The following is a 21,925-nucleotide window of genomic DNA, read 5'->3' as shown; positions in this document are numbered from 1 at the left end:
TTCCAGGCCCCCTTTCCCTTCTCTTTCATCCGCTTCAGTGCCCACCTGGTCTGCGCAAGTATGTATGTTTGATGTATCTCATTATAACCTAGTTTATCATTGTTGATATATTTTTAAGGACTAAAGGCTATAAAGTTACAAGGAACACGTTCATGGGCCTAAGAGAAATATAAGGGACTGTTTGCTTCAGTGCATGTTTCCTCTGAAAAGCCCTGTGTTTTAAACATTTACACATCATTTTGCCAATTATCATATTGACCAAACCTCTAGGACCAGGGACAGTGAGTGATTGACAGCAAGGAGAGGTCCACTGGTCTAGGGGAGGAGAGTGACGAGAAACTCACACCCACTGAGTGCCAGCCAGGTATGGTGCACCTCACGTGTAATGGGAATATTTAAGATGACAAAGGTTCATATTTAAATTAGAGGGCTCAACAAAAATGTTAGTATGTTTGGAGTTTGTGTTATACATGTGATTTCCAGTGTTCTGTTTGTAACACTTGGGTTGATGGTCACGAGACTAGAGGCTGTATGTTATGGATTAAACTCATAACTGCTGATAAGGTTGACGCCAGACTGGAAGTACAAGGACAGAGGATACACTGATTATTATTATATTGTGTGAAACAATGTGATTCTGTAGCTGCTGACAAAGTCACTGCCTTCTGATTTGACTTCCTACAAGCCTATCGGACTGGTGTTTACAGAACATTTGTACGCTGATTAGGATATAAAGGTGTTCCCAGAGAAGGCCAGTTAGACATTTTCTCTGCTTCTATCCTGGAGGTTTCTCTCTGTTGCAACTTGTAATAAACAAAATATATTTTTGATTGACTATCTGCAACTGCTCTTCTCTTTTGTTCACATCACCCCTCCCTCCTTTCAGGCGAGCCTGGATCTCAATGAGAGAGTGAGAGAGGAAGGCTATCCTGTCTGTATCCCCAGGCTGAGCACTCACACGCAGAGGGATGATGAGGCTAGGCTGGGTTCGAGGGCTGGCCCCTTTGCTGGCCATGGCTGCTGGAATACTCTACATCACATCCATTAAGTGGGAGGTTCATTCTCATGGGGAGAGACTGCAGGGGGCCCATCAGAATGAATCGGCCAGGGGCCAGGACATTCTCAAGAGGCTGGAGAAAATGGAGGCTCACATCGAGAAGCTGGGTGAGTCTCAGTATCCTTCATTTAACTGTGACTTACCTGGAAGGGAATTGGCAGTAGCTCTGTCCACGTACTGTACCTGGACTGCAGTCTGCCACTGTTCTAGATAGTAGGGCAGATTTAGAGGGGAGGATTTGAGAACACATTAGCATCTAGACCAAACCAACATGTAGAGTTGATCCCAGAAAAAGTTATTTCACACTTCACAGTGATTATTGTAAAAGGGAATTTGTACCCAGTTAATTAAAGGGTTTAAATAAACTAATAAAGGATGAAATAAAATATGCCCATAATAATTTTAGATTGTTCTTTAATCCTGTATACTGTTGCTTGCTGAACAACATTTGTACATTTTGATCTACCAACTTCTGTGTGCCAAAGTTTACCACGTTTACTATAAAAATACAAATATATTTTTTTACATCAGTTACTTCAAGGTAATTCTCCAAGGCAGATCAAACATTGTTAATCACCTTTTTCAAAAACACACATGTAAATAGTGACTGAAGCTCCTAACCAGTGATGATTGTAGAAGGGAATCTGTTCTCAATTAAATAAATAGTTTAATAAACAGATAAAGGGTTAGATCAAATCAAACAAATATGGCCCATAATAATTTTAGAATGTTCTTTAATCCTGTATACTGTTGATTGTTGCACAAAACTTGTTACATTTTTCTATCGACGTCTGTGTGCCAAAGTTTTCCGCAATGTTTACTTTTACAGTTATGTCAAGGTAATCCTCCAAGGCAGATCAAGTCTTATTAATCAACTTTGAAAAAGCTAATGCAAACCGTGCAAATAAGTTAATGCTTTGTTTGTACAGTATCAAAAGGAGTGACTCATGTGGCTCAACTAGTCACCTATATTTCATTGATTTAGCAGCCTTAAACAATCTGAATTATTCAGTAATAACCAATTAATTTATGTTTGATGAGCAGCTGTCATGTTTGTCCACAGTGAAGTCAATCAACAATGGGATCAGTCTGAAAGAGGGGCAGGCTGTGAAGGCTCCCGAGGTCAAGAGGGAGAGGAAGGTGGTGAAGAAGTTGTACCCCAACTCAGCTCTGTTTACAAGCTGGGGTGATGAGCTCTCAGAGGAGGAGCAGAAAGAGGCAGAGGGGCTGTTTCAGATGTATGGATACAACGCCTTCCTGAGTGACAGACTACCCCTGAACAGGGAAATCCCTGATACTCGCGATCCTAAGTAAATCATTTTCCTCATCCCTCCACCACCTCTACACAGCAAATTATGTCTAACTCAAGACTTCTGAATTCTAACCACAGTCTGTTGCATCCGAGGTCAATTCCATCTCCAGCACTTTTAATGCAGTTTGACAAATGACATTGAAATTGACTAACTTTAAGAGTGAAGCAGCAGCTTTGGTGAAGTGAATGAATGATATGAGGTGGACCAAATGTGTTTGTTGTGCCTGTTAGGTGTGCTAAGCACCAGTATCCCCATGACCTGCCCACCATCAGCGTGGTGTTGATCTACTTGGACGAGGCCCTGTCAATCATCAAGAGAGCTGTACGCAGCATCATAGACAAGACCCCCCAACGCCTGCTCAAAGACATTATACTGGTGGATGACCACAGCTCCAATGGTTTGCCTAATTGGTCTCTTCTCACCTCTTAGAAACATTTCAAGGTATATTTGGTAACATATAGATTGAACGTAGGTGTGGCTTTCAACTTTTGTTGTGTATCACTGATTTGCAATTGTGTGCTTTCACAGAGGATCTAAAGGAGAAGTTGGATGCCTACATCAGCTTCATCCATGAAGAGCGTCCAGGCCTGGTGAAGAGAGTGAGACACAAAGAGCAGCTCGGTCTCACACAGGCCCGCCTCTCAGGGTGGAGGGAAGCTGAAGGAGATGTGGTGGCCATCTTGGATGCCCACATAGAGGTCCATGTGGAATGGTAGTCTAAATGAAATATCTCAGTGAGACGTTTTGAATCCCCCCCTCAACATGGTGTTTTGACTCTGTGTTTGTGTGAACAGGGCGGAGCCTCTGTTAGCTCGGATAAAGGAGGACCGCACGTTGGTGTTGACACCGGTGTTTGACAAAGTCCATTTCGATGACTTGACAGTCACACGTTATGGGCCTGCTGCAGACACCTTTGACTGGGCCCTGTGGTGTATGTACGAGCCCTTCAAACCTGAGTGGTATGCCTTGAAAGACGAGTCACAGCCAGGAAAGTGAGTTGGTTGTGATTTCATCATAGGATGATAGTCCAGTTTCACAAATCTGTTTGAATAGGCGATAAGGAAAGCACAGCATTGGGAGGAAAATCATACCTAATATTTACACCTGGATTATTATTTTGCGTTATATATTCATTAAATGAATGTCACTTCTCCCAATGTGGAAATGACCATGATTTGTACTGTATGTTTGTCAGGAGCCCCTCCATTATGGGCATACTAGTGGTTGATCGCCTGTTCTTTGGGGAAATTGGTGCTCTGGATGGTGGTATGAAGATCTATGGAGGGGAAAATGTTGAACTGGGTATCCGGGTAAGCCCCTCTGCTACAGTTTCTAAATGAATGTTTGAAATCAAAGCAGACTTGTGTTTGCAGAATTACTTTTTGTTCTTGAGTCATTCAGTTTGAACAAACCAATCTACATCCAGACACTTCAGTCCATATCTATAAACTCTTCCTTCTCTCTTGGTGTTTGATGTGTCGAGGTGTGGCTATGTGGTGGAAGTGTCGAGGTCATACCTTGTTCTAAAATAGCCCACATCGAGAGGGCCCATAAACCCTATCTCCCCGACCTGAGCATTACAATGAAGAGGAATGCTCTGAGAGTGGCTGAGGTCTGGATGGATGACTACAAACAGAATGTCAACATTGCCTGGAACATCCCACTGAAGGTACACTCTAAGAAAAAGGGTTCCAAAATATAGAATAACAATTGTCACTGTTATTGCAGCTTGAAAGAAGACTAGACAGTCAGAATTAGCACTTTGTTTGAAAAGTTTACATTATTCAATGCCACAATAAGGATATTGAAGTATGATCTATGTAAATATCTGGAGGGTAAAAAAAGTAGGTGGATAATAGGTGGATTGCTCACATGGCCTGTGTTTCTGATTTAGAAATCTTCCTCTTTCTCACCACAGGATCACGGCATAGACATTGGGGATGTTTCAGAGAGGAAGAAGTTGAGAAAGAGGCTGAACTGCAAACCCTTCCAGTGGTATCTGGATAACGTGTATCCCATGTTAGACCCCCTGGGTGACTTGCTTGGTTATGGAGCTGTGAGTAATGCTGAAACATGTATCATTGTTCTTCGCACAGGCACACACACAGTCCACTCTGCTGTTCTATTATATACTATTATTTCAACTACGCGACCAAGACACTACCCACTTTTTATTTGTAAATACATTCATACTTGACATAACACATTCATTATCTATACTGTATGTATATACACTGTACCAGGATGATAATCTGCACTTTTATAACTGTTTAATCTCTGTCCATAAAATCAACAGCTGGTCAATGACAAGAAGACAGATGTCTGTATAGATCAAGGCCCATTTCCAGGGAACACACCTATTTTATATGGATGCCATTATTATGGTCCTCAGGTTTGTACAATCATTGCTTTGTATTTTGTAGTTAACTACATGTATAATATGGTTCATCCCATGGCAGACTTGGGATTCAACCCATATCACAATGCAAAGTACTGTCAATAGCACAGACTCAGAAAAGCCTAAATATCTATCCTCTCTGTCCAGAACTGTTATTATCGAGCCAGTAGGGAGATCTACATTGGAGGCATTAGGTCTCATAAGTACGACAGTAATCGCTGTCTGGTGGACACTGGCACTCAAACCCCAGGACTGTATGAGTGCAAGGTGGCCAAGCAGAAGGGATTCCACATGCTCTGGGACTTCCAACAGGTGAGTATTACAACACTCTGTAAATAGGAAAATGTATACTAATAAGCTTATTGAAACACAGTGAATTTTAAAGGCAACATGCCCAAAACCATGGCTAAAAGAACTGTAATTTACATTTGAGTGTTTTTTATTGTGGGATGCTGTACAGTAGAATGTTTGTTGTATTTTACAGGGAAAAGCCATCCAGAACAGACAGACAAAGAGATGTCTGGAGATTGCCCCAGGGGAGGACACCTACTACCAGCTCATCCTTCAGGAGTGTAGTGGGCAGCACTGGAACATACAGAATCTGATTAAAGACTTCTGATACACTGAGATAGTTAGGCTTACTGTACCAGAGACAATACAGCGGGACTATACGAGTTATTATCAACTGGTAATTACCACCTTCCCACTTTGTTATGAACACATCATTATCATCATGCTTTGAAAAGCTGGTGGTCAGCAGTGGTCAGCAGTGAGATGACTGTGTAATCTTAGTGAGCTTTGGTTGTACATAGCTTCATGGGGACATTCCTCACATAATGTGAAATGCTATTGAGCTGTGTTCTCCTTGGTCCTGAATGTAAATGCAAAGAAAGAATAAACATGATTCCTGTATTTTCCGCTCATTTGTGGTTTGTTATTGATTCACTGTTGATTTTCACCAGAGGGTCATAGAATATAGGTCTGCATTGACATCATATAGAGCTGAGTTGACATTGTGGCTTTGATGAAGTCCCGTCCTCGACTGCTCAGGGATTACTGTATGAGTTCTCAGAGATGAATTTATCCCACGTCCTCTGCCACATGGCCAGCCCTCTCTCCTTCAACTGTGATGGCAATGAGCTATATCTATGGTAGAGTCGTGGTTACTAGGACATATAACTACAACTTTGTCAAACATACTTTTCATGACTACAAATTTAGCAGTTGGTAATCTCTGAACCCAATCACCCATACGCAAGCTAGCTATGTTAACGGTCATGAGAGATGAAACAATTATTATCCAGAGCAAACAGAGGTAATACCATAAAGATACATGAAAGGTACATAAAATACTATTACATTTAAATTCTCGAAACAACTCTTGACCTCACCTTATGGAGTTGATGGCCAGCTCCTTGAGAGTGCCCAGGTTAGCCCTCAAGCCACCGATGCCCACATACACCTCATAGAAGTCATAGGAAAGCCCAGTGGTCCCAAACAGGGACGGGTCATCAGAGCTGACCACCATGGGGTGGCCCTCAGACATCAGCACAGCTGCAGGGTGGTTCCTTAGGTCGGACACCAGCTTCAGCACCTGGTCATAGACACACAGGGATTCAGGGACGTCAACACTGATTTAACTCAATGGACTAATGACAACTGACACAGAGATATCTAGAGTTACAGTTAAGATTACCTTTATTGTCATCCAACTGAAATACCCTACAGTGCTGCTTTTTTATTTAACCAATGGGAATTAGTTGTACTACGATGAGTACTGACAATATGGCATTTACCTGGTTTGAGATGGGGCATACTTCCACGGCCACGTTTCCATTCCTGGAGAGCTCCTTTGCCAGTGGGTGGTGTGCCAAGGCATACCCATGCCCAATACGTGTGGTGTTGAACAGTAGGGCATCCAGAATGTTTTCATCCACTTCAGTGCCCTCGTGGTCTGCAAAAGTGTGAATGCGTACACACACACACACACGTTATACTATAAGTGCATCACAATAATGTGTACATGTATATACCGTGGATTTGTTTTTGTTAATTACACAATTGTTTTAAATCAATCATCCTATGCTTACCAGTCTCTCCTGCATGAAAGAAGTATGGCAGCGTGACTCCAAGCTCTGCAGGTAGAGATAAGGCCTCCCTGAAGAACCAGAGAGGTCTTCCCCTGTCCTCCCTGCCAACCTAAAACCACAAAAGAACAGTTTATTTTGCGATGTGTGTCGAATAGATGCAATGTAATAAATAATTATGTCAATGTGTTAAGTCATGAAATTGTTTGTGTATTTATTTTCAGTAATGAGTGGGCATAATGATTGGTTCTACCCCTCAAGAGAATTCTCACCAGGTCGAATCCTGCAACAAACTCTGGGAAATCCTTCTGCATCTGAATGGCCTCTTTTACAGCTGCTTTAACATCAGACACACTTAGAAGCCTAAGGTGCACACAAGGGCAGTGCCAATCATTCTATTGTTTCCATTGCAACAGGCAAGCACAATCAAGCACAGATAGTGTCCGAAATGATTTATAAATAGTATTTGTCTGTACTGTACCTATGGACGGAAATGATGAGTCGAGCTCCCAGAAAGCTAGGGTGTTCAGCCACAAACTGTTGAGTGACTTCCTGATAAGTCCTCAGGGACCAGGCTTTATCATGGATGCTTCCATCCAGCTCATATGTCTGCAGGATGTGCAGAATAAAAACAGGCAAAACACATCACCAAAAACCCTTGGGGGGAGAAAAAAAATCTAGGTATCTAATATAGCCTAGGTAACATGTAATTCCAGCTCACTGCATTGCCCAATATACTTTCGATTAAGGCCCACAGTACTAACCCTTGATAGTCCAGTTCTTAGTTCCAGGTACATGATGTTGTCATGAAACAGCTGTTCTAAGCCCTTGTAGAGAAAGTCTTTAAACACAGGAGCGTAGGTGACCAGCCCAGCTATGGCCACGAATGCCATCTCAAACCTCTCCCACACTGCATCCTGGCTCGGGTAGGTAGTGTCTGGATCCTCAGTGAACAGAGTGAGGTTCTGCATCAAGCTGGAAAAAACATCCAAAAAGACAATAAACTACCCTTCTTTTTGCTACTACATGTGTTAATTCAAAGACGCCTATTTGAATTGCTTGGCTCTAATGATATAGTGGAATACCTGTAGTCAAAGTCTGTAGGATCCACCATGTTGGCTCTCAAGGTCTTCAACAGTTGCCAGTAGAGGCAGTCCCAGGTAGGGAAGGGCCGGCGACTAGAGAAGACAAACCGTACAGACCTGCCCCATGTGAAGCAGATGTAACAATGGGGCCTGTATGTGATGTTCTTCACCAGCCAATCAACACTCACCAGGGATGAGCTGTGGATGTGGAGAGCTGCCCCTGTGACCCAGTATCGAGAATGTACTAAATGCAGTTAAATTGATGGTAAACATATTTATAAGGTGAGCCAAGGTGCTCCTCAGCTGCACTAGGGCAGTGGGACTGTATTACTTGTCTTACCTTTGGGCATCCTTTGCAGCAGGCTAAAGATGGGACTCTTATGGATGAGGGGCCGTGCCTTGAAGAAGTGAAAGGCAGGAGGGAACTGGGCCACAGCCATCTCTTGTTCTTTTAGCTTGCGAAGGTGTGCGTCGAGCCGCTGTTCTGCACCTGTCAGATGCACACGACCCCCTATCTGTCTGGAGGCCTCCTGGTGCATCATCGTCTCCCTCTGACGGGGGTCAGGGGTCCCGCCGCATACCGTCACACAGCACATCACAGCTGCCAACTGGAGGGTGATGGTATACCTCCCTCTAGAGGGCAAAACCACCTTGTTCTGCAGTGTCATTGGAGGTTGGAAGAACCAGCTGTGGAAATCCTTCTTGAGGCCACTCATTCAACTGAATACTAGCTTTAATTCAACAATGAACAAAGAGTTTTTCAGAGATTGTAATTAAGAACACAGGGTACTACTGCAAACATATGCAACTAGAGAAAATGGTGCCGACGGGTAGGGCTGCCATGCTTCAAGCTCTTAGGAAACTTAGCAGTATTTTGCTTTTTTACGTATAATTTATTACATTATTAGCCCAGGACTTTTGTGTTATTACATACAGCCGGGAAGAACTTTTGGATATCAGAGCGGTGGTAACTCACCAGCATTTACAACCAGGAATACGAGTCACTTTAATAACGTTTACATATTTTGCATTACTCATCTCATATGTATATACGTTATTCTATCCTTTTCTACTGTATCTTAATCTATACCACTCCGACATTGCTCCTCCAAATATTTATATATTCCTTCAATTTAGATTGTGTGTATTGTTAGATGTTACTGCACTGTTGGAGCTGGAAACACAAGTATTTCACCCGCAATAACATCTGCTATACACATGTATGTGACAAATAAAATTGGATTTCTAAGAACAATGAAACACAGCCCTGAACAGGAATGTTGAGATAATCATACAATTTGAATCAGACAATTGAATTCAACCAAAGTTTACATTAATAAAATAAAGCATACTTACAAATGAAAAGCAACAGAAGCAAAGAATTCTACCCTTTTCCTTATTCACTTTTTCCTTCTCAAGTGTGCAAACCTTTCTCAATAAACTACCCCAGTACTATGCTATTTAGTCTGACTTGACGGGCTCACAATACCATTGTGTTATACCCACTTAGTTAATGGCTGTTGCTAGTCAGAAGAATGCAGCCCAAAAATGTAACATGTCATGAGATTCTCTGGAGGGGCCATGGATGATTCAATTTAATAAATAACAAGAGACTATAGAGCAACTCCTTTGTCAGACAAAAAATGCATTGTATTACGATACGATAAGTGAAAAATGTGTAGGTCAAAAAAGAGCAGGCAAGAGATACTATCGATTTATACTTTATAACATATTTTCACGATACCCTCTTCAGATGGAAATATTGACCCTTCCTTCTGTTTCATGATACAACAGCAGACATTACATCAATAAATTAATTGGATTCAATAAGGACATAGTTGGTCTTCAATGTTTTTCCAGCATCGCTTCATTTTAATTGTGATAGATGGGAGCAAATAGCTACGGGTGAGTCAATGCTCCATGCAACTTTTTATTATATTTTTTCATGAGAGGAAGATGTTATTAGCCTGAACCAATCAGACTGAAATTATTACTGTCCAGCCAATCATAATAAAGATGACTGCGGTGTGTAAACCAAGATCCCCAGGGGGAGCAGCAGATCCATTACCACTGTGCAAAAGTTGCTCCCCCTACTCACATCTGCAATGAAGTTAAACTTTTATACTGTCCCAAGATATCAAAGAAATACAACAATACATGACAAAACAACAAATGGTGTCTTTTCCATTTGTAACTGTGTTTTTGGAATTCTTCTCACAGACACAGGAATGGTATCTTTCACACAACAAAAATAAATAACTCCTCTTCAAGACGATGGATGGAGACACTCAGTCCAAAAACTTGCGGTTCTGGTTCTGACCAAAGAGAGCCACTCGAATCTCAGGCATCATCTGAGCAGAAAGACAGACACTGGATTAGTGCCAAGCTGAACCTCATGAAAAACCACAGAGTAAGGGACTAAACTACATCTGAGAATTTGCAGTACAATCATGTGCAAAACTTCACACAGTGTATACATCTAAAGAATGATGGTAAGCCGATAGCTTTATGCGAGGATATTCACACTGTTGGTTGTTTATAGGACAACTGTCAATGAACTAGATGTGCTAGCTGTTCATAGTGCCATTATAGTTCCTGTGAGACTGTCCCTGTGCCCTTACCTGCTGAGCCATGAGGTCCAGTCTGCTCTCTAGGGTGTTGGACACCTTGATCTTCCCATCAGCGTTGTAGATTTCAATACCTCCTGAACTGAAGGAGACATACAAACAACTTTGAATTAACTCATGAACCCTTGACTGACACCTTAGAAAGACCACAGAAGACATTTTTTTCAATGATGTGTTAATCAATCAATACTAATTCAAAGTAAAAACCTATTTGAAATGAATGGGTTCACATTGAGACAAGGGACTGTCCTCTTACATGTCTGGGGACAGGAAGTTGTCCTGGTCGATGCGAACCTCAATATTGTTCTTCACTGCTGCTTTATAGACGGGAATGGTCTTCTGGATAGCCGCCTGAATAGGAATAAAACATATGAATCATGCATCAACCCGGTATAAAAGGAAATACACTTGAACAACATTGAACTGTTAGAGTGAAAAGGATCATTCTGACCTTAAGCACCTGCAGGTCCTGTTTACGACAGCGGATGGTCACTTTGGTCTCAAGAAGCTGATAGAAACCCTAATATTAAACAACAGAGCAACAAACATTAAAAACATTTGCTTTAAATCAAATCAAAAACTCACCGCACAACGCCTTTGACCTAAATAACATGCAGGCCTATGTATGCAGGACTGTATAACTGATCAACTATACTGAATGTAACATATGAATGTAGGCCTAAAGTAATAGTTATCTCTGTTTCTCTCAGCGTTGTTCCAGTACAGGACCTTTTTAAGTTCTGTTGGTCTTATTTTCCACACATGTAGTTCTCCTTCAGCGGTTCTTGTCGATTCATGTTCAGTATTATGTCATGTGTTATGTTCTGTGCGGACGCCAGCAAGAGTAGCTGATGCTTTAGCAATAGCTAATGGGAATCCTAATAAAACACTAAAACTGTGGCAGTGCATTATTTTAAAAAAGGCCTCACCTGCAGAACCAGCCCGTCCATCAGTGCTGGGTACCTGGCTGGGTCCTTGGCTACGTTGGCCAGCCGTTGACGCGCCTCGCTCAACATTTCCTGAGGACACACATTGAGAGGGTTAGCCTATTATTTACATGGAATGCATTGCTGTAGCAGAACATCATGCCTCTGGCTGTGTTTGAACAAAATAATATGCCAGCCAAGACCAATTAAACTTACTGAAATCATGTCGTCGCGAGCCTTTAACACCTTCAGACGAGCCTGGTTCATCAGGTTAGACATTTGACTGTAGAGGAAGAGAGGTAAGTAAACAAGAGGCTGTGGCACAGGACCACATCACAAGTCCAACCAGGTGTAAGCCATAGCACATATACTGTGCTTCTTATAATGAATGAGCTGTTGGATGTGACTTCAAATTTAGAATATAAAAGACTTAAAGGAAGTTGTGTGTCAGACAGATTCCTCTTTAGAGAAAGATGAGATTGAGGAAGTCTCTGAGGGAGCTGAGAGACTAGCAGCAACACTGCCTGAGCTGTAAAGAAAAAGAGTGACTAACATTTTCTTCTGCTGCTCGATCTGCTTCTCTTTCTTCTCGTAATACTCCATGATCTTCAACCTCTGGGTCTGCACCAGACGGCCCTTCTCGATGTTGAACTCCTCTTCCGCCTGCAGGGGGAGACACTTGTCACTCAGAGCATGCAATGAAGAGGCCCTGTCTTTTTGATGGTAGGGTCATTCCTCACTATTGAGGATACATTTTAAGAAGCATTGAACCAGTAGAACAGTTAAAGGTACAACTAAAATGATTGATTTAATTTAGTAAATTCTGATTATGTCTTAGAGGAGGGATCATACCTTTTTATTTCAGTTGAATGTACCTATGCAAACCTTTTGAGTTTTTATTTGTTGAAAACACACAAAATGTGTGTGTGCGCTGAACTATGCCAGTCACTTGTGAATAAGCACTGTACCTTGGCATCAATTTCCTCTGCCTTCTCATTGGCCTCCTGCTCAATGAAGGCCATCATGTGTTTGATCTATACAGTGGGAAAAAACAGTGGGAATTAGAGGTGTGTTGACAGTAAAAGACTCACCACATTAGGCATGCTTTCCAAGTCATATTTCATGCTGAAGAGAGTCAAGAGGCTGACTTAAAAAGCTTCATTACTCTGTACATTAATTAACTTGTCTCTTTTGGTTCCACCATGTGGTGTGGAATGTGTCTGCCTGGTGTATAGCTTACATTTCTGTTCCATAATTTTCCACGTAATGTTCATCTAACAAAACATGTTTCTAAACCATAAACTACAGAGGGAACTGTAATTATGAAGCCTCCTAATCAATTCTACTTTATATACAGTGCATGATAAGGGTTGGCGAGATAAGACAACTGGACATAGGACTCCTCAGCTGACCATGGGTTTTACCATCATATGACCATATATTGCATCTCTCCCTCACAAATACCGCACTGAGTAAATGTATTGTGCAATTAGATGTCTAAATCATACTAGACATTGTGATTGTATTTTAGTAGTATTTCAGATTTTTTTCAATGACAACCTTGGGATGATACAATCACAATTCTGCTCCTTACAAATATACAGTTGCCATAATTTATGATAAGAAAGAAAAAAGGCCTAAATTGAGCAGCAGATGGATAGACGGGTGAAGGTTAAAAGGCTGTAATTGCAATGTACCTGCTTCTGAACGTCGGCATCGCTGAGCGCCATGGTTGCAGCAGTCTAGGATCTTGTTTCCTTGAAAATATAAACACCGTGATTTCAATACAATAAATGCAACATGCTTTAAAATATTGTAAATCCTTTAGTGCGATGTATCAATTAATTACCAGAGAAATACAGCCAGGAATGTATGAATTAACCGTTGTAGTCGTGACTAAAGATGTCTACACTTGATCATCTGATTTTCAACGTCACATGATGTTTACTTCCGGTCTCACCCACCATTAAAATGTGTGACGACGGATACTGTATGCTACGTTGGGTTAAGGGGATATATTATATATTTACAAAAACGAGTGAGTGCAGTGGATACATTTGTAAAATATATAATAAACAGTGTTGGAAAAAGTACACAATTGTCATACTTGAGTAAAAGTAAAGATACCTTAATAGAAAATTACTCAAGAAAAAGTGAGTCACCCAGTAAAATACTACTTGAGTAAAAGTAGACGCCATCATTTTCTTTTACACTCCGACACCACCATAATTTACAAATAAAGCATTTGTGTATGTTTAGCGAGTCTGCCAGATCAGAGGCAGTCGGGATGACCAGGGAGACTATCTTGATAAGTGCCTGAATTTGACAAGTTTCCTGTCCTGCTAAGCATTCAAAATGTAATAAGTACATTTGGGTCTCAGGGAAAATTTATGGATTAAAAAGTTACATTATTTTCTTCATGAATGTAGTGAAGTAAAAGTAGTCAAAAATATAAATAGTAAAGTAAAGTACAGATACCCCCAAAAATGTCTTAAGTTATACTTTAAAGTAAGTATTCAACCCCTTTGTTTTGTAAGGCTAAATAAGTTGAGGAGTAAACATTTGCTTAACAAGTTACATAATAAATTGCATGGACTCACTCTGTGTGCAATAATAGTGTTTAACAGGATTTTTGAATGACTACCTAATCTCTATATCCCACACATACAGTTATCTGTAATGTCCCTCAGCCGAGCAGTGAATTTCAAACACAGATTCCACAAATACCAGGGAGGTTTTCCAATGCCTCGCACAGAAGGGCACCTATTGGTAGATGGGTATTTAAAAAACAGACATTTAATATCTCTTTGAGCAAAGTGAAGTTATTATTTAAACTTTGGATGGTGTATCATTACACCCAGTCACTACAAAGATACAGGCGTCCTTCCTAACTCAATTGCCGGAGAGGAAGGAAACCGCTCAGGGATTTCACCACAAGGCCAATGGTGACTTTAAAACTATTAAGAGTTTAATGGCTGTGACAGGAGAAAACTGTAGATGGATCAATATTGTAGTTTCTAACACAGTACTAACCTAAATGACAGAGTGAAAAGAAGGAAGCATGTACAGAATAAAAATATTCTATATAATATATATAAAACATTGCATCATGTTTGCAATAAGGCACTCAAGTAAAACTGCAAAGAAAATAACATTATGTCCTGAATACAAAGCTTTATGTTACGGGCAAATCCAACACAACACATCCCTAAATACTATTCATATTTTCAAGCATGGTGGTGGCTGCATCATGTTATGGTATGCCTGTCATCAGCAAGGACTTGGGAGCTTTTTAGGATAAAACAAAAACAAAATAGAGCTAAGCACAGGTAAAAAAAAAATGTAAAAAAAACACAAGGCCTAATATACACTGGAGTTGCTAGTTTTGACTTAAATCGGTGTAACGTTCGTCGTTAAGGGTAGACGAAGGCGCAGCGTGATTTGGGTTCATCATATTTATTTAAAGTGTGAACCAGAAGAAAAAGAACAATAAACAATACAACGAAAGAAAAGCTTCGTCATGCAAAATAGATGCAACCAAACAAAGACAAGATCCCACAACTGAAGGTGGGTAAAAGGGCTGCCTAAGTATGATCCCCAATCAGAGACAACGATAGGCAGCTGCCTCTGATTGGGAACCATACTAGGCTAACAAAGAAAAAGAAAACATAGATATACAAAAACTAGAGTACCCACCCTAGTCACACCCTGACCTAACCAAAATATAGAGAATAAACAGGGATCTCTAAGGTCAGGGCGTGACAATCGGCTTGAAAATCTATGGCAAGACCTGAAAATGGCTGTCTAGCAATGATCAACAAACAACTTGACAGAGCTTAAAGAATTTTTAAAGTAATAATTCTCAAATAGTGTACAATTCAGGTGTGCAAAGCTCTTAGAGACTTACCCAGAAAGACTCCCAGCTGTAATCGCTGCCAAAGGTGATTGTAACATGTATTGACTTAGGGTTTGAATACTAATGTAAATGAGATATTTCTATATTTCATCATCAATACATTTGCAAAAATGTCAAAAAACCTGTTTTCACTTTGTCTTTATGGGATATTGTATGTAAATGGGTGAGAGAAAAATATATATTTAATCCATTTTGAATTCAGGCTGTAACAACAAAATGTGGTCATGGGGTATGAATACTTTCTGAATGCTTGTATTAAATTAATTAAAGCTGTCAAACACGGACTTCTCACTGAATATCTTTCTCAAATGTTAATATTTTAATTAGAAGGAAATCAGTTGCGGATAATGTCAACATCAGAGAAGACTGGTGGGAGGAGCTATAGGAGGATTGGCTCATTGTAATGGCTGGAATGGAATAAAAGGAACAATATCAAACATATGGAAAACACATGTTTGACTCTGTCCCATTTATTCCATTCCATCCATTACAATGAGCCCATCCTCCTGTAGCTCCTCCCATCAGCCTTCTCTGGTCAACATTTATTTAAAGTATTTTTGTAATAATCCTCAGAAATAAATTGTCTGTGCAGACTGACTATGTAGTCAATGATGCAGACCATGGTGCTGCAGACCATATATGGGCCTTGCCAGTAGATGACACTAGAGGGTTAGAGGAATTCCGTAAAAATAGCACAGAGTTTCTATTCTGGTTTTGACTCAGTCTGCATTCTTTCCTTCGACAGCACAGTGAATGACTGTCTGCCATCTGGAAGTGTGTCAGAAAACTTTGGCCAACTGCCTGTGACAGCTCTAACCTCTGCCTCCTCTGTACTGTTAATTATTATGTCACTCAGAGGTTTTTTACTGACTTACAGCTAGTTATGTCTGCCCAGTGCAAGACAGTAGGCATAATAGAAGGCAGAGCTATTTTACCAAGCTAGCACAATGATGAAGTATTCAATCACTTTGCATGCTGCAATTCTATAGCAGTCTTTTACAAATGGAATATATTTATTTCTTCCCTCCATAAAACATGCATGGCCACATTGTAGCCAACTGTTACGTCATAGTCTGGGCACTGGACAGGGGATGAAGAAAGAGAGAGACTGGAAGAGTGAGATAGAGATAGAGAGGGAGGGAGGGAGGGAGGGGGGCTCCTGTGTTCTGTGGAGCAGCTGGTAGTCCATTGCTAACTACAGCGTGTATGTCACCCTCTCTGTCGCTGTGTCCTCAGCCCTGACTTTCTGTCCGAGTGCACGTCTCTTACTCTATTTCAACATCTCTCTCTCGCCTACGACTTTCAACACTTTACAGAGAGGAGCCAGGTAAGAAACACACTTAATTTACTCTGATCTTATTTCATGGAATGCAAGGCCGCATCACAGGATATCTTGTTGTTGTTTCAGGGCACGGCTCTCCAACCCTGTTCTTTGAAAGCTACCATCCTGTAGGTTTTTATTCCAACCGTGATCGAGCGCACCTCAATCGAATAATTCGCTGGTTGATATGATGAATCAAGTTAGTTACAACTTGGGTTGCAGCGAAACATCTACAGGAGGGTACCTATAGTATAGTGTATAGTACTGTGGTTGTATTAGTAGTACATAATAGTACACACACGTAGTAGTAATATATGTAGTTGAGGGGAGAGGGCCTTGTAAAAGCTTGCTTTGTTAAACCAATATAGAAGGTGTCTATATCAGCCATCATGGAGCTCTTTGATGTTATGAAGGGCACAACTCCAAGAGGTTTTAACCTTGTGTACCACCTGTCAACATAAAGAAGTCTGTTTCTCCGGGTGTTGTTTGGTGGTTGTCATTAGTTACTAATTAAATCAACAGGGACAGGATTATGTCCGAAGTCTTGTGTCCAGCTAACTTGTCATTGACATCGGAAAAAACTAGCCTTATGTGCAGCCTATCCTCAAGTGTGTGTGTCTGTGTCCGTACGTCCCTGTGTGTATGTTTGTGTGTGCATGTGCGTGTCTGTTGTCATGTGTCTGTTTCTAGAAATCCAATCGGATAAGATCATCAGATGGTTCATGAGGGGCTGAGAATGTGTGGTTTCCTCTGTCTGACATTCAGACTGACCTTTTATCTCTGGGGCTCTGATATCATGACCATGAGTCTCTGACATCACTACCATGGGTATCTGATACTATTGGGAAGAGAACAAACCTGGGTTCAAAATCATTTCAAATACTTTATCTGGGTTTGATTGAACTTGCCTGGCACAATGGAACCAATATAATAGTCACAAAAGAAGTGCAAACCCCATCTATCTGGCACTCCAGACAGACTAGGCCAAACACTAAATGTATCTGAAAGATTTCAAATTGTAATTGAATCCAGGTCTGGAAAGGAGTAGGACTCCACATTATAGGGATTCGTTTTAATTAAACTCTGTGGGGGTTAAAAGCCATTGTCAGGGGGTGGCTCATTGGGAAACCTAGAACTAAAAGAGGGTAATACGTGAATGAGTCTTGTTGGACAGACTAAGCAATTAATATGCTTCAGAACAGGTACTGTACAGTACCATTCCACATAAACAAGTTTGTGGATATCTGCCTATAAGCCTGCTCTGTGCCTTGCAGGGAGAGCGTGATCACCATGTCACCGCTTCCCCTTGTGCCAAAATGCCTAGTAACATACACCTGGCAGGCCTCGATGTTAGAGAGAGGGCAGCTTTCTCGGCATGCTGCACTGGTCACATGACAGCTGGTTAGTCACTGCATTTGTCACATGCTGAAGGTTATGTGACTTCTATTCCATGGCTCACTCTTCCAAGCTAAACAGTTTGGGAATGATGGGAAATAGGGTAGGGTTGTAAGAAATTAGTGGCTACTTGGAAACGTGACTTTGGACTGATGAGAATTTGTTTTTCCTGTAATGACATGAGTTCCAGATGTGTGGAGGCTGGTGCCATCAGTGATGATTTTCATAAAATGACTCAACTATTACACAAGTGTGCTTCTTGTTGGGTGCACTGCAAACACTAGGTCCAATGTATAGATATTCTAGGTATTTAAAATGATTCCCCCACCCAAACAGCTTGCACTCAGGTTTAGCTGACAGATATTTAATCCACGGTCTCTGCTGATGTGCCTCTCAGAGACAGTCGATCTCAGGACAAACACACAATGCGTTCTGTAACTGTGCAGAGGAACACAAGTAGCACGGCACAAGTGCATGAGCTGTTTGATCATTCAATATTGATCAAATCAGGAAATATTTATCGTAAACATGGATAAAGGTGACCGATATAAATGTCCTCTGTCACTGTGGTTCTATGCTTATTCATTATGTAATAAATGGCTCTGACTTGATCTCAGTGTTTTGACTCTGTGCCTGGGATGAGATTACACGCATGCACAATGATTAATCTGGGTCACTCAATGATGGACAAATGCATTCCATCTCAATATACAAGGAATGAACAAATACATACAGTGACATTTGAATAGAAAGGATGGACTGAAAGACAAAGGTACAATGAAGGATGAAGAGTGCTGCCACAATCTAAAATGGATTTAAAAAACATTCTACACACAATACCCCATAATGACAAATACGTTATTTACGTAAGTATTCAGACCCTTTGCTACGAGACCTGAATTTTGAGTTCAGGTGCATCTTGTTTCCATTGATCATCCTTGAGATGTTTCTACAGCTTGTTTGGAGTCCGCCTGTGGTAAATACAATTGATTGGACATGATTTGGAAATGCATACACCTGTCTATATAAAGTCCCACAGTTGACAGTGCATGTCAGAGCAAAAACCAAGCCATGAGGTCGAAGGAATTGTCCGTAGAGCTCCGAGACAGGATTGTGTCGAGGCACAGATCTGGGGAAGGGTACCAAAATAATTCTGCAGCATTGAAGGTCACCAAGAACACAGTGGCCTCCATCATTCTTAAATGGAAGAAGTTTGGAATCAGCAAGACTCTTCCGAGAGCTGGCTGCCATTCCAAACTGAGCAATCGGGGGAGAATGGCCTTGGTCAGGGAGGTGACCAAGGACCCCAAAGGTCACTCTGACAGAGCTCTAGAGTTCCTCTGTAGAGATGGGAGAACCTTCCAGCAGGATAACCATCTCTGCAGTACTCCACCAATCAGGCCTTTATTGTAGAGTGGCCAGACGGAAGCCACTCCTCAATAAAAGGCACATGATAGCCTGCTTGGAGTTTGCAAAAAGGCACCTAAAGACTCTCAGACCACGAGAAACAAGATTCTCTGGACTGATGAAACCAAGATTGAACTCTTTTTCCTGAATGCCAAGAGTCACGTCTGAAGGAAACCTGGCACCGTCCCGAAGGTGAAGCATATTGGTGGCAGAATCATGCTGTGGGGATGTTTTTCAGCGGCAGGGACTGGGAGACTAGCCAGGGTCGAGGCAAAGATGAACGGAGCAAAGTACAGAGAGATCCTGGATGAAAACCTGCTCCAGAGCGGGCAGGACCTCAGACTGGGGCAAAGGTTCACCGTCCAACAGGACAACAACCCTAAGCACACAGCCAAGACAACGCAGGAGTGGCTTCGGTACAAGTCCCTGAATGTCCTTACAGTGCCTTGCAAAAGTATTCACTATTTTGTTGCATTGAAACCTGTAATTTAAATTGATTTTTATTTGGATTTCATGTAATGAACATACACAAAATAGTCTAAATTGGTGAAGTAAAATTTTTTTAATTAAAAAATTAAAAACAATGGAAAAGTGGTGTGTGCATATGTATTCACCCCCTTTGCTATGAAGGCTCTAAATAAGATCTGGTTCAACCAGTTACCTTCAGAAGTCCACCTGTGTGCAAGCTAAGTGTCACATGATCTGTCACATGATCTCAGTATATATACACCTGTTCTGAAAGGCCCCAGAGTCTGCAACGCCACTAAGCAAGGGGCACCACCAAACAAGTGGCACTATGAAGACCAAGGAGCTCTCCAAACAGGTCAGGGACAAAGTTGTGGAGAAGTACAGATCAGGGTTGGGTATTAAAAATATCTGAAACTTTGATCATCCCACAATTTTTTAATAATCCATTATTAAAAAATTGAAAGAATATGGCACCACAACAAACCTTCCAAGAGAGGGCCACCCACCAAAACCCACAGGCCATGCAAGGAGGGCATTAATCAGAGAGGCAACAAAGAGACCAAAGATAACCCTGAAGAAGCTGTAAAGCTCCTCAGCAGAGATTGGAGTATGTGTCCATAGGACCACTTTAAGCTGTACACTCCACAGAGCTGGGCTTTACGCAAGAGTAGCAAGAAAAAAGCCATTGCTTAAAGAAAAAAACAAGAAAATATGATTGGTGTTCACCAAAAGTCATGTGGGAGACTCCCCAAACATATGAAAGAAGGTACTCTGGTCAGATGAGACTAAAATGTAGCTTTTTGGTCATCAAGGAAAATGCTATGTCTGGTGCAAACCCAACACCTCTCATCACCCCGAGAACACCATCCCCACAGTGAAGCATGGTGGTGGCAGCATCATGCTGTGGGGATGTTTTTCATCGGCAGGGACTGGGAAACTGGTCAGAATTGAAGGAATGATGGATGGCGCTAAATACAGGGAAATTCTTGAGGGAAACCTGTTTCATTCTTCCAGAGATTTGAGACTGGGGCGAAGCTTCACCTTCCAGCAAGACAATGACCCTAAGCATACTGCTAAAGCAACACTCGAGTGGTTTAAGGGGAAACATTTAAATGTCTTGGAATGGCCTAGTAAAAGCCCAGACCTCAATCCAATTGAGAATCTGTGGTATGACTTAAAGATTGCTGTACACCAGCGGAACCCATACAACTTGAAGGAGCTGGAGCAGTTTTGCCTTGAAGAATGGGCAAAAATAGAGCTTATAGAGACATACCCCAAGAGACTTGCAGCTGTAATTGCTGCAAAAGGTGGCTCAACAAAGTAATGACTTTGGGGGGGTGAATAGATATGCACGCTCAAGTTTTCAATTTTTTGGTTTTATTTCTTGTTTGTTTCACAATAAAAAATATTTTGCATCTTCAAAGTGGTAGGCATGTTGTGTAAATCAAATGATACAAACCCCTCAAAAATCAATTTTAATTCCAGGTTGTAAGGCAACAAAATAGGAAAAATGCCAAGGGAAGTGAATACTTTCGCAAGCCACTGTAAGTGGCCGAGCTAATGCATGGACTTAAACCAGATCAAACATCTTTGGAGAGGCCTGAAAATAGCTGCCCAGCGACACTCCCCATCCAACCTGACAGAGCTTGAGAGGTTCTTGAGGCTGTAATTGCTGCCAAAGGTGCTTCAACAAAGTACTGAGTAAAGGGTCTGAATACTTATGTAAATGTGATATTTCATTTTTTTAAATATAAATTAGCAAACATTTCTAAAAAGCTGTTTTTGCTTATTATGGGGTATTGTGTGTAGATTGATGAGGGGGAAAAACTATTTAGAAATAGATTTTAACATTACAACATGTTGAAAAAGTCAAGGGGTCTGAATACTTTTCGAATGGACTGTATTTTTCTAATTGTAATGTTTTG

The 21,925-nt window shown here is 41.2% G+C and overlaps 3 protein-coding genes across 3 annotated transcripts; 1 reads left to right on the top strand and 2 right to left on the bottom strand.

The window, feature by feature from the left end:
• The first annotated feature begins 513 nt into the window (after positions 1–513).
• Positions 514–5,394, top strand: LOC112214212 (probable polypeptide N-acetylgalactosaminyltransferase 8). Its single transcript, XM_024372808.2, has 11 exons — positions 514–1,164; positions 2,121–2,367; positions 2,601–2,767; positions 2,899–3,082; positions 3,165–3,362; positions 3,566–3,680; positions 3,854–4,039; positions 4,289–4,426; positions 4,667–4,762; positions 4,916–5,080; positions 5,253–5,394. Exons 1-11 carry the CDS (start codon positions 969–971, stop codon positions 5,385–5,387), a joined length of 1,827 nt encoding a protein of 608 aa, XP_024228576.1. The 5' UTR covers positions 514–968; the 3' UTR covers positions 5,388–5,394.
• A 277-nt stretch (positions 5,395–5,671) lies between these two features.
• ada2b (adenosine deaminase 2b) lies at positions 5,672–9,637 on the bottom strand. The gene is made up of 10 exons (XM_024372810.2): positions 9,297–9,637; positions 8,281–8,671; positions 7,941–8,160; positions 7,620–7,830; positions 7,337–7,464; positions 7,128–7,218; positions 6,859–6,967; positions 6,565–6,722; positions 6,160–6,362; positions 5,672–5,914 (listed from the first exon to the last, which is right to left on the bottom strand). Exons 2-10 carry the CDS (start codon positions 8,654–8,656, stop codon positions 5,815–5,817), a joined length of 1,596 nt encoding a protein of 531 aa, XP_024228578.1. The 5' UTR covers positions 8,657–8,671; positions 9,297–9,637; the 3' UTR covers positions 5,672–5,814.
• Positions 9,638–9,789: 152 nt separating this feature from the next.
• Positions 9,790–13,465, bottom strand: LOC112214217 (V-type proton ATPase subunit E 1). The gene is made up of 10 exons (XM_024372812.2): positions 13,343–13,465; positions 13,191–13,250; positions 12,462–12,527; positions 12,047–12,156; positions 11,710–11,776; positions 11,497–11,586; positions 11,019–11,087; positions 10,824–10,918; positions 10,562–10,649; positions 9,790–10,291 (listed from the first exon to the last, which is right to left on the bottom strand). The coding sequence occupies exons 2-10, from the start codon at positions 13,221–13,223 to the stop codon at positions 10,229–10,231; spliced, it is 681 nt and encodes a 226-aa protein (XP_024228580.1). The 5' UTR covers positions 13,224–13,250; positions 13,343–13,465; the 3' UTR covers positions 9,790–10,228.
• Between the last annotated feature and the right edge of the window lie 8,460 nt (positions 13,466–21,925).

The sequence above is a fragment of the Oncorhynchus tshawytscha genome, linkage group LG15 (genome assembly GCF_018296145.1).
Source record: "Oncorhynchus tshawytscha isolate Ot180627B linkage group LG15, Otsh_v2.0, whole genome shotgun sequence".
In the NCBI taxonomy this organism is placed as follows: domain Eukaryota; kingdom Metazoa; phylum Chordata; class Actinopteri; order Salmoniformes; family Salmonidae; genus Oncorhynchus; species Oncorhynchus tshawytscha.
This window is presented reverse-complemented; position numbering and strand designations above follow the sequence as displayed.